This window comes from Coregonus clupeaformis, unplaced genomic scaffold (genome assembly GCF_020615455.1).
Source record: "Coregonus clupeaformis isolate EN_2021a unplaced genomic scaffold, ASM2061545v1 scaf0132, whole genome shotgun sequence".
NCBI classification, from domain to species: domain Eukaryota; kingdom Metazoa; phylum Chordata; class Actinopteri; order Salmoniformes; family Salmonidae; genus Coregonus; species Coregonus clupeaformis.
The window spans coordinates 152,521-165,592 of NW_025533587.1; the positions used below are offsets into that span (position 1 = coordinate 152,521).

At 47.3% G+C, this 13,072-nt stretch overlaps 1 protein-coding gene across 10 annotated transcripts in view; it reads right to left on the reverse strand.

Moving 5' to 3' along the window:
- The window catches only part of LOC121557020 (liprin-beta-2-like), a 38,011-nt gene that overhangs the window by 18,129 nt on the left and 6,810 nt on the right, over positions 1–13,072 (reverse strand). For 7 of the 10 annotated variants that reach the window (XM_045213631.1, XM_045213630.1, XM_041870904.2 and 4 more), the window contains 6 exons: positions 12,829–12,960; positions 10,946–11,242; positions 10,462–10,554; positions 9,488–9,599; positions 9,226–9,258; positions 8,545–8,606 (listed from right to left, as the gene is read on the reverse strand). In XM_045213631.1, the coding sequence (XP_045069566.1) occupies positions 8,545–8,606; positions 9,226–9,258; positions 9,488–9,599; positions 10,462–10,554; positions 10,946–11,242; positions 12,829–12,960 (729 nt within the window). The remainder of the gene's footprint in view (positions 1–8,544; positions 8,607–9,225; positions 9,259–9,487; positions 9,600–10,461; positions 10,555–10,945; positions 11,243–12,828; positions 12,961–13,072) is intronic. The other 3 variants (XM_045213633.1, XM_045213632.1, XM_045213634.1) reach the window with 3 other exon arrangements.

Consider the following 13,072-nt stretch of genomic DNA (forward strand, 5'->3'; position numbering starts at 1 on the left):
CGAAGGAGGGGAAGAAACATCATTGGCCACAGGGCTATAGTCAATGTCCCAGGGCAACGTGGGGGTAATATAACACTCTGTGCAGCCATTACACAGAATGGGGTCCTCCACCGCCATGCCCACATGGGCCCTTACAACACAGCACTCATACTTACATTCTTGGACCAATTGCACAACATAACAGCAGCAAATCAAATCGATCATATGCAATACATTGTTGTCTGGGACAATGTGTCTTTCCACCGCTCTGCTCTGGTTCAGAACTGGTTTCAGCAACATCCACATTTCACCGTCCTATATCTTCCACCATACTCTCCATTCCTCAACCCTATAGAATAGTTTTTCTCGGCATGGCGGTGGAAGGTATATGATCTCCGTCTCCAGGCTGAGGTACCCCTCATCCAAGCCATGGAGGAGGCATGTGACCAGATGGAGGTAGCAGCAATGCAAGGATGGATTCGTCATTCAAGACGTTTCTTTCCAAGGTGTCTTGCTAATGACAACATTGCCTGCGATGTTGATGAAATTCTCTGGCCAGATCCAGCTAGGCGAAGAGACAATGTCTAGTTATTTTTTTTTTAAATTTTTGAACTTACAATACGTAAAGTGACGTTTGGTTACAGTATTATGAATCTCCATGTCAACATTTTGGGCGTGTTGAGAAATAAATGAGTTTCTTCAGTCTGCAACATTGGTCTTGTGTAGTGTTTGGTGAATTTACATTATATTTGTACTTTGTTGAGAGTAGCCTACTCTAATCATAGGGAAGTAGAAGTGCTAAAAGTGTTTTAGGTTTATCACAGCAGAGTGTAACTCGTGCAAACAGAGTATAGTAATGTGAAACGTGTGTGTTTCATATGGTAACAAAGTGTGGTTTTTAAAAAGAAGTGTATAGTTTTTACAAGAGTGTTTAATTTTGCAAAGGATCTGTAGTGTTTTGCTAATTGGGTGTGTGGTTGTGCTAATTGTGTGTAGTGTTTTGAAAACACGGGCCCTGTTTTGAAAATCGTGCTTAAGCAATCAAAAAAACTAATACATAATTCACTGCATAATTATCAACCTTACCATGCTTAAAGAGACATTCAATGTCTGATTGGTTATTGTTATCCATCTACCAATCACTGCCTTTCATGAGGCTTTTGAAAAGCTCTGTGGTCTGTAGTTGAATCTGTGCTTGAAATTCAACACTTGACTGTGGGACCTTACAAATATGTGTATGGGGGACAGAGGAAGCATTAGTCATTCAAATATCAAGTCAACCCCTATTATTTCACAGTGAGTCCATGCAATTTATATGCAATTTTTTACTCCTGAACTAATTTAGGCTTGCCTAAACAAAAGGGGCTGAATACTTATGCAACAGTTTTGTTAAAATTTGTTAGTTTTGATAAAATAAAAATTAATCCACTTTGACATTAGTGTATTTTCTCTAGATTGTTGACATCCATTTTAATCCCACTAATACAAAATGTGAAAAATCCAAGGGGTCTGAATACTTTAGCAAGGCACTGTAAATGGCGTTCGCCATATGCGTTCAACATAAGGGTTAAAAGGGTGGAGAGTGACATGGGCATAGCTGGAAATCAGAGTAGTGGTAACTAGCCCTGAGGAGTTAGAGTGAGTGTGTGTGTTTTGAAGTGGTGCCAGTGCCCATGGCCTTGTCATGTTTCTCTTAATGGACCAAACTCCAAAATTAGGTCTGGCAGATCCAGGACTCCTTAATTGTGGCTTTGCCTAAAGTGGATGGCCGCGGAGAGAGAGCGATTAGTTACCGGAGTGTAACTCCAGTTCTATGAGTGGAGCGGAGCCCCATAGGGGAGCTCTGCTCCTAGTGGTTTACCCACTGCCCTAAGGCAGCATCAGCCTGAGACAAAATGATGCACACACCTGCAGCCAATAGGAGTACAAGTGTCCCTATAAGAGGGGATGCCTCCCCTCAATCAGCCTCCCGAGATATTTATCTTCAGCGAGACTAGAGAGGGTCGGCAGGGCCTTAAGTCCTATGGGGTTCCGCTCCACTCATAGAACTGGAGTTACACTCTGGTAACTAATCGTTCTATATCGTGAAGCTCCGCCCCATAGGGGAGCTCTGCTCCTATTAGTTTAAGGCGGAGCATAGCGCTCCAAAATGTACTCCCTGCCGAGCCCAACACTTCCCATCAAAATGAAAAGGTCAGGCCTAGCAATGGCTGCAACCAATTCCCGCAGTACTGTAACCACTGTCACCATACAAGTGTCACAATATACTGCATCATCGGTTAAAAACCCGCCCCACCTAGTCCAATGGCAACACCAATGACTAGTGGGCAGATCACCAGAATACAGGCCATACTAATCTGTACTAGCAGATAGATGGTACCTCAATATCCTGTTACAATACAACCGACCACTAATGGAATGACACAAAGTGTCACTCTACATTGTGTACACTGTAGGCCGCCTCACTCAATCAATGTAACCCCAGAGATTAGTGGGCAGATCCCAGAACATGATTCATACTAATCTGAACAAACAGACGTCACATTCCGTCAAATTGTCATGACCGGTCTAATAGCATCGTAACCAAGTTACTACTATTATCCCCCATCATTCCGCCTCACTCCAGTGACTCACTGGTGGGCAGATGAATACATGCCGTCTATTGTACTGAACCTGTCAGTCAGGAGTCATGCCAAAAATATGTCCTTCTATCAGAAGCGGACTTGATAGAGACCTTGTCTCCTCAGTCCTGCATTCCTCTCCTCCTAGCTCAAAGTCTCCCTTCAGCCACGCTGAGTACAGACTGAGCCAAAGAGTTAGAAGACATATCCAAGAGATAGAAACGGATAAATGGAGACGGTGTTGACCATGACGCCGCTCTACATATATCCTCTACCCCTGTTCCTCTGAAAAGGGCAGTAGAAGCTGCTACTCCACGAGTGGAGTGAGCTCTGATACCCTGAGGCAGTTGTCGCCCCGCTGCCTCATAAGCCCTCACAAAGCCAATGAGACAGACGCTGTTTCGCAAGTGGTCTACCTAGTGCAGCAGCACCATAACACACAAACAGCTGAGGCGATGACCTAATCGCTGCTGTGCGCTCGACGGAACACGCCAAGGCGCGTACTGGGCACAGGCGATGGAGCCTTTCCTCACTCCTCTCTATGAGGAGGAGGAGAAAAAGCCCACAGCTCCACGGTCTGTGATCTATATGAACTCCTAATAACCTTCGGCACAAATGCCGGGTTAGGACGTAACACCGCTCTGCTCAGATCGCCATTAATGGCCAGGCAGTCGGGTCTCGTCGAAAGCGCACACAAATCACTGACACGCTTAGCCGTAGTCAAAGCGAGCAACAATGCTGTCTTCATAGACAGCATCTTGAGGGGTATTTGATTCAATGGCTCGAACGGCGACTTACATAGCGCTTCGAGTACCAAAGCCAAATCCCACTGAGGAAGCGTGGCTCTAGGTGTTGGCCTAAACCGCCGCGTTCCTAATAGGAAACGTTTCACTAGAGGGTGGCTAAAGACATTGTCTCTGCCAAACCCCTTGTGACAAGCTGAAATCGCCGCTGCAAACACCTTAATGGTGGCGGGCGATCGCTGCTTATCAAACATAAGCTGTAGGAAAGAGAGAATACTCTCAACCTGACAGCTCATGGGGTCTACACCTTGTGTGACACACCATCGTGAAAACACGTTCCATCTACTGGCATACATCCTGGAAGTGGAACTGGCACGTGAACCCTGTATGGTCCTGATCATTGCATCAGATAACCCACGGCGCTCTAGCCTGTCCCTCTCAGCAGCCAGGCCTTCAGTGGTTGGCCGATTATGGCAATTGCCCTATCGTGCCCCCCGCCTGAGACAATGCGTCCCGTCGATGTGGAATTGGCCAAGGTGGCGCAATCAACATCTGACTCATCTCCGCAAACCAAGGAGCCCCTGGGCGATCGGGGGCTACCAGTATCACTGACAGCCCTCCTGACCTCACCCTGGCTAACAGTGGGAGAATGCAGGACAGCGGAGGGAATGCATACAGAAGAACACTCGGCCACGGGTGGTGCGCAAAAGCGTCTCTTCCCAGTGGTGGTTCTTCCTGTTCCCTCAGAGAGAACCATAGGGGACATTGCGCGTTCACGTGTGACGCGAATAGATCCACCTCGGCTCTCCCGAACTGTTCCCAAATTTGGAGAACAATGTCCGGATGCAGACACCACTCATCGTCTCGAGGACTCCCTCTTGACATGAGGTCTGCTCCTACGTTCAAGTAGCCCGGAATGTGTGCTGCTCTCAATGAGCGAAGGTGCTCATGAGCCCACAGCCACAATTCCTCTGCCGCCCGATGGAGAGCAGGAGACCTGACTCCTCCTTGGCGATTTATGTGAGCTACTGTGGTCCGGTTGTCTGACCAGACCAGCACATCGCGACCCCGAAGGGTAGACGTGAAGTGGGTCAAAACCAGTCGAACCGTTTCCAACTCCAAGAGGTTGATGTGGCGACTCGAAAGAGGCCACTCATCTCCTATTGCTTGGGTCTGACATGTCCCTCCCCATCCCGTCAGAGACGTATCTGTGAACACTGGGATGTAACCATCGCTGCATCCTGCGCATGTGCAGGAGTCCCAGCGGAACCACAGAGTGGGCTGACGACATGAGATCCAAAAGTGACATGATCGACAGCGCCGTCACCGTGTGATTCGGACGACACTTCCTCAGGTCTAGCAACAAGGCTACCCTTCGGGGGTCCGAAATTCGAGCCCTCATCATTACAGTGTCTAGCTGTATCCCCAGGTAGACAGACAATCTGTTGACTGGCCCAGGGCGCGCTCTTTTTCCAATTCACAGCGAACCCCAGACATGTGAGATGAATCACTGTCTGTGTTGTTTGAGTGATCGCCAGCTCTGCTGACGGGGCGAGAACCAGTAGGTCGTCTAGGTAGGCTAGTAGCCGTATTCCCTGACGACGCAACGGTTCCAATGCCGCCTCCACACACTTGGAAAACGTGCGAGGTGCCAGGGCGTACCCAAATGGCATCCTCGTGTATTCGTACGCCACCCCTTGAAAGGCGAATCGCAGAAACTTCCTGTGACGCGGCTGTACCGGCACATGAAAGTACGCGTCCTTTAGGTCTATGCTCGTACAAAAGTCTCCTTTCTGGACACATTCCAGCAGACGTTTTGTCGTTAGCATTCGAAAGGGCCGTTTGGTTACGCTCTCGTTGAGAATGCGTAAATCCAATATTGGCCTCATTCCCCCCATCTTTTTGGGCACCAGGAAGTAGGGTGAATATAGCCCTTTATTCATTTGCTCCTGGGGAACCACTGTGACCGCCTCCTTCGCCAAAAGTTCCGTAATCTCTGAAACCAGAGCGGCCACTTTTTCGGGCGTTTTCATCACCGTCTCCACCACTCCCCTGAATGGGGGTGGGGTCCGATGGAATTGGAGAGCATAACCCTTCTGCAACGTCTGTTCTAGCCAGCGTGAGAGGGTGCAGCTTCGCTGCCACTGCCAGCAATGCAGAGAAAGCGGCCGAGCGCGAAGCTGTGGTACATTCAGTAGGAAGGACCTGTATTCCTCTATGGCCCTTGCCGCCGCTGTTCCCCAACACTGAGGTGGTGGAACAGCCCAAGGCGGGCCTCCCATGAAAGGGAGAGGAAACATTAGTGCGTTCTGAACAAGAAGGAGGGGCAGAGACGTCAGTTAAACCCGTAACCGTCGTATTCCTGCCCTCCGTGAACGCAGCGCGGGTCTGAATTGCACTGACGGAGGCCACAGCCTGCGACAGGGCACCATCCCCAGCAAGCGATTGCGTCATCATCCCAGATGACTGCAATTCGCTATTAGAGCCCCTCACTACAATACTCCTAGGAGTCTGTAATATGAGGTCTCTATGAGGTAACACAAGCCGGCGCCTTGATACCTTCTTAACCTTCACCTTCTGTGTGTGTGTTCAACTCTGCACCTCTGGTGGGTTGAGCCACACTCAGCGTGGTGAGCATCAGCGCGTTCTGTGAGAAGTGGGGGCGCCGATACATTGGTTATACCTGTAACCGTAGTAATCAGACCCTCCGTGAACGCAGCATGGGTCTGAATCGCATTAACAGAGACCTTAGTCTGCGATAATGCGCCATCCACAAACAGCGGTTGCGTCATCCTGTCTCCTGACTGAGACCTGCTATGAGAGACACTCACTACAGTACTCCTTGGAGTCTGTAATGTGAGGTCTCTTTGAGATAACCTAAGACGGTGCCTTGGTATTTTTTTCCCTTTCACCTCCTGTGTGTGCTCAGCTCTGCACCTTTGGTGGGCTGAATTACACTCAGTGTGGTGAGCATTGGCGCGTTCTAAGAGAGGTGGGGGCGCCGATACATTGGTTACTTTCGTGACCGTGGTAATCGGGCCCTCCGTGAACGCAGCATGGGTCTGAATCGCACTAACAGAGGCCTTAGTCTGCGATAGCCGCTATTTGGGGATGGCGCACTGTGTCATCATGTCAGTGTCTGACCGAGACTGCAGCCTGCTATGTGAGACACTCACTACAGCACTCCTAGGAGTCTGTAATGTGAGGTTTCTATGAGGTAACACAAGGCGGCGCCTTGATACCTTATTAACATTCACCTCCTGTGTGTGCTCAGCTCTGCACCCCTGGTGGGCTGAGCTAAACTCAGTGTGGTGAGCATCAGCGCATTCTGAGAGAAACGGGGCCGCCGATATGTTGGTTAAACCCGTAACCGTAGTATTCCGGCCCTCCTTGAATGTAGCACGGGTCTGAACTGCACTGACAGAGGCCTTAGCCTGAGACAGTGCGCCATCCCCGAATAGCGGTTGCATCATCCTGTCACTATATGACTGAGACTGCAGCCTGCTATGTGAGACACTCACTACAGCACACCTAGGAGTCTGTAAAGTGAGGTCTTCATAAGGTAACATCTTAAAATTAATATCCTTTTTATACCTACCTTATGTGTGCGCTCAGCAACACACCGTGGTGGGCTGAGCTGCACTCGAGTGGTAAGAGAGAGAGCGAGAGTGAGGAAGGTCGAACGCTCTCGGATGTATTATGGAAAAGGGGCTCTTTCTTTGACAAAGTCAGGTAGAGCCAACTCTTTATTACACACATCAACAAAAAACATTCTCCTCCATACCCTCAACAGTAGGGTGGAGGGGAACAGTGGGCTCAGTCACACCAGGCGCTGCGCCGTCTTCCGTTCTCTCCCCCTCGCCACGTCATAAACGGCGTCTCTTCTGGCCGCCCTTCGGGTGATGCCAGGATGACTCTTTAATGACCTCTCTCGCCGGCGGAATGGTCGGCACCTCTGGCGCTGCAGGGGGGGGGGGGGGGCAAGGACCGCTCCCTTGCTGCTGGAGGCCGCCGTCTGACGCCAAGCTGAGTAACGGCCGCCCTCCATCATGTCCACTTCCGGGTTGGAGGGAATGGGGGGCAGCTTAATCTCCCACTGTTTAGCAGCCCACTCAATGAGACCTGAAAATTCAGAGCACAGAGAGGCTGTGGCGTCATCATCCAGGGATGAAATGACCTCACACTTTCCTGAGGGAAAAGGGGTGTTAAACATCTGGGTCAGTGTAATGAATTGTTCCAATAGAATATTCATTTCTTCCCCAATAGCCCTGTCATCTCCTGAGTCAGCGCCTTCAGATGATGCCTCAGAAGCTGAGGCTAACACTGATAGCACATCCTCAAGAGGAATATCCTCCCTAAAAATGCCCAACGCTGATTCCTCTCCCTCAAAAAAGGAGGGGGCAGCTGGCGCATAGGGGGGGATTAATGAGGCCATCCCTGGCGTGCTGTGTCCCTCAACCCACAAAACATAAGTCGGGGGGGGGTCGACAGCCACCAAGGGGAACAGCGACATTGAGCTCTGAAAAGAGCTTTTGTTAAATAATTACCCTATGGATAAGCTTGGTGTGCTCATTGTAGGACGACGTCGATGATCTGGAAAATCGACGGCGTTTTCTTCCTCCTGAGTCTTCTCTTAGTCTCTTCTTGGCTTCTTCAGTCCAGTCCAGTCGCTGAAGATAAAGGGAGGCTGATTGAGGGGAGGCATCCCCCCTCATAGGGACACCTGTACTCCTATTGGCTGCAGGTGTGTGCATAATTTTGTCTCAGGCTGATGCTGCCTTAGGGCAGTGGGTAAACCAATAGGAGCAGAGCTCCCCTATGGGGCGGAGCTCCACGATATAGAACTAGCGCATGAGGCATGATGCCCATGTGGTCAAAGATCCAGGATTCCACCCATGCAACTGTAAGAGTACAAAAGCCCTAGTGTGCTATAAATGGCAGTGGGTGGTGCTACTGATGTGTGGTTACGTACACCATCGACCTTCCAGCAGCCCCTGCCATCCAAACAGTAATGATGATGGCCGTGCTGTGTATGCAAACACTGCTTAATGTATACAATGGTACCCAACTATATACAAAGCAGTGGGATCACACTGTTCAATGATTTATTTTGAGATGCATGCCAAATTCCAGCTCACTACTTGACCGAGAGAGACAAACATACATTCATAGTAACCTTTTTCTGACAGCCGCCTACTCACCTTTTCATCATTGGCAACCAGCAGTGTCTCCATCCCGGTCTTTAACCTTTGGAGCTCCTGGTCTATAGAAAGAGGAGTCATACTGTAGTTGCCACCATGTACCTTATGCACACAGTACCATAATGACAATTTATTTGCAATCTTTTGTTTTCTACCCCATTTTAGGCATATAGTAGGGATATGTACAATAGATGGAGCAGAGCTTTTCTCAGTTGGAAAATGTCTCATCTAGCCAGGGAAAATCAACAGTATGAGCTAGGGGCCCATACAATAAGCAGAAATGAAGTAGAGAAAGTTGTCAGGCAGCCATGGGCAATGGAAAAGACATCTTCTGAAAATGAAACTTAAAAATCACTCAACTATACTTCTAGTAGCAAGAGCACAATGCCATATCAAGGTTATGGTACTCAACACCAGTTGGCTGACATTAAGAGTCCCTTCCCAGTGGAAATTCTGTATTCTGATCAGTGATTCAATATACTCAGTTGAAGAAATGTGAGCTCATAAAATGTTGCCAGACAGCCAGAGACGAAGCCAAGGTCCATTCCTGGGTTTAATTTTCTTGGAGCCCCACAACAGGGTATGAAAGACAGTGGGAAAGGAGTGTGCATTAAGGGAAGGGATAAGATGGTGAGGTTGAAAGCAATGTGTTAAAGTTGTTAAGTAGTGTTAAAGGCTTACTCTTGTTGTTGAGCCTTCTCCTGTACATATCCTCTAACAGTGGAAATGATGCAAGGTGGAGAGAGAGAACCATTGTTAGACACTACACTCCCATGCAGGCACACACCTTTTGCTACCACTGTTGCAGCATGTTATTGATCCATGAGTGACAAAAATGGATACAGACTAGTAGCCAAGAAAGAACATACAACCCCTTCATTGCAGAATAACAAACCCTGTATTAAAAAGTGTTGCAGGTTGGAAGAAGTGTTTGTGTGTTTACCTCTCTCTGAGGTCTCAGTGGACAGTGGTGGTCTGGCCAGGAGCTGTGTGTGCAGGCTGTCTATCTCAGCATTCTTACTGAGCAGGAGCTGCTGGAGGTCTGATATCTCTGCCTGTGTGTGATAGGGGGATGGGGTAAGATCCGGAGCATGCATAAGCTAAAAACACACTTCTACTCTCAGAAAGATGAAAAACAACACACAATGACAAACTAAGTTTAAGTCCACACATTCATAACAAAAACCTCCACATGGTTCCACACACACACACAGCTGATGGAGACTAAGTCAAATCAAAGTTTATTGGCGGCATACACAGTTTAGCAGATGTTATAGCAGGAGCAGTAAAATGCTTAAAAAAAACACACTCAAGCCTGAACACTAAAGCAGATATATACATTATTTGGCTGGTTCAACTTTCCAGAGCAGGCTATATGTTTTCTACAGGGCACACTGAAGTTCACAGTAACACAACAAGGCACTGCAACCAACATGACCACACTTTTAAGCCTGAGAATATTGTAAAGAATTGTCATTTTAGGGAAAGCTTTGTTACAGTAGCAGTGACTGAAGTTAAGACATAATGAACAAAAAGCAGATGGGAGACATGAAGCGAGTGAAAGTTAAAAATAGCTCAATGAAGAGGTACAGGAAAAGAGAAATTGAGAGGTAGAGAGAATGCAGGGGAGTGAAAGAGTGAGCCAGGTAGAGAGAATGGGGTGTGCACCAAGGTATTGTATAGCCGCCAAGAGAAACCACCACGAAGGGACTGTACCACCATTTAAATTATTTTTAAAAAGAAAATTGTCCGCAGATTTGTTAAGAAAATAAGCTTTTGGGAATTACTCATTTAACTGGGCAGAAAAGCAGATTGGACAGAGTTTAGGAAAGCTGCAGTTAGCAGAGGAATATGGACACTACTAGTACAGTCTAGACATAACAGGAGATGAGGTAGGCTAATGTGTGTTTGTTTTACCTTTGTTGCTTTGAGTCTCCTCTCATACTGGGACTTCTGGTCTTCAAGATAGTCAACTTTCTCCTTGAGAAGTCTGAGCTCTTGAAGTATGACCTGGGGACATTGATGAGGAGATACAACTTATAAACATCATTTTCACAAATATACAACAGATAATGAATTGTTTAATAGTCTGGAAAGACTATCAATTAGTCCATGAGTACCTGGGTTCTATCTGCAAACTATTCTCACAACACCACAATGAAAATGCCTCTTAAATATGATGCAGTACAGTGCATGCATCAACCCCCTTATATACACACACACTTCTCGGGATTGCATTGGGTTTAGGTCTCATGAACTATGTATGTCTAAGTGTAGTGGTGAGGGGTTCCTTAGTGCAAGCACAGTTTTAAGTGTCAGAGCCTTGGGATCATTCCATACACTGAGTGATGGGACCACTACATGCTTAGAGTCAAATGTCATGCAGACATTTTCTGCCTACACCCTCTCCTCCACAGCAGCACTGCTCCTCAGAAGTACTGGAGCTTTTCTCCACGCCTGGGAATGGGATCACGTCAGGCCTGTCAGGAGGCACCTCCAGCCCACTGTCATGCACCTCCTCTGGGCTACCATCACAGGCAAGCCCCTGGTCTGGGTTTTGGGCCTCCATCGATACAGTGTCGCGGGCCTCCTGTGGGCTGCTGTCAGCCTGTCCAGTTCTCTCCTGGATCCTGCTATTGATCTCCTGCTGAAACCTACACATCTGCTCCTGCAGCTCACTAATCAAGTTCACTACACTCTGACACACAGAGGGAAGAGAGCGAAGGAAGGAAAATAAGAGAGGGAAGAATTGTGTGGTGTTCCTCAACGATATACTAACTACATTTTCTATACCCATTTAGTTAATAAAGTAACAGATGGAATGTTTAAAGCAGTTTTAAGACGCACAGTGATTTGGGTTTATATGTCAGAGTGAACCACAATAAGAAACACAGCTCTGCTATGTCTAAACACACACTCCGGGCCTGTGAATTAGTCGTCTGGCCAGGGTAAATATGTTATTGACCTACTTGAGTGAGAATAAGAGGTACCTAATCACGCACAGAGGAACAGAGTCTAGTCCATTAGAGCAGGGCATGTTCTCATATTTAGAGTAAACAACCATAGCGCTATGCCTGGACTGTGGAAGTATCACATGGTGTCCAGTATAGAGAATATGACAGATATATGGAGTGCTGTCCACAGCTATATATAACCATGAGCTTAGTTACTCCACTCCACTGCAGGGAGGCCTCCAAAGTGTGTGTGTGTGTGCATATTCATTTGTGTATGCTTGAATGGTCACACATCAGTGGAATGTTCAAAGCAGATGTGTAATTCTCTCCAGACAGCTGTTATAGGGAAAGTAGTGTATACATGACCAGAGTAGAAAGAGACTATTGCAACACATGTCCTTACATTACTAAACCTAGAATCCCATTTTTGTCCAATTTAATGAACATCCTCTACATTACAAACCACAGGTATGGATAATTTCCTGTCTAAAGTGTTATGCTACCCGGTCTTGAAAGGGGGGTGGGATCGCCTCATTTAACACTAACCACCTTCCTCTGCAGCTCATACAATGGGCCAGTCATGATTTCAACAACATCAGGACTTTAGACTGAAACGTTAAACCTGTCGCTGAGTTAAAGCCTACTCACCCTCAGGTTTACCCAGTCATCCATCATGCCAGCACGGCTTTACATAGGACAGGATGTACTCTGGGGCACAAAGGCTCTTTGACAAGCCATGTTTTGATGGTAACTACATACGTTACTGTGTCAAGTTTTGCAATAGTTCTGAGGAAAATGTTGGCCCTTACCGTGGTATTACATGTGGTAATGGATGTAGGTAACCCAACATACCACATGGGCTTCAGCAAACATACATTTCAGGTTGAACTAAAACACAGAGCTATGACTCCATGGAGAGTAGTTTCATTCCTAGGTAGTCCAGCAAGAGGGTATAGTACATTTTACTCTGTCTTTAGAGTAGGTTTATGATTGTCAAAAAGTCAGCAGCTGACTACATGGTTGGGTCTCCCAAAACATGATCAGGACTTCTACATGCACTCCTGTCATGTCCGAGCAAAGCTCACTTTACTAAACAGAGATACATCACAAGGGATGTGAAATAAACAAACCCCCTTAGAAAAAGTCCTGACGGAATTCAACTTCCCTATACTTGTTTAAGCTCAACATTATTCTAAAAAAAGCAAACTGTCAGTTGAAATCACAGACATGCTACAATCTGTCTCAGGGACTCAACTCTGACCACCTCAATCATACCTAAGCTTAGAATTACACTCATCACCCTTCCTTGTTTGTGCGTGTGTGTCCTTACCTCTGCTTTGTGCTGCCTCTCTACTCCATGATTCTGTTTCTCCTCCATGTCCACCAGCTTTAGTTTCAGGTAGGACACCTCTCCCATCAGATCCAACTTCTGACTCTCCAGTGACGTCCTGCTAAGGAACTCCTGCCACCAGATGAGACGTGTTAACACACCAATCATACAAATGGTTAGAGACCACACACACACACACACACACACACACACACACACACACACACACACACACACACACACA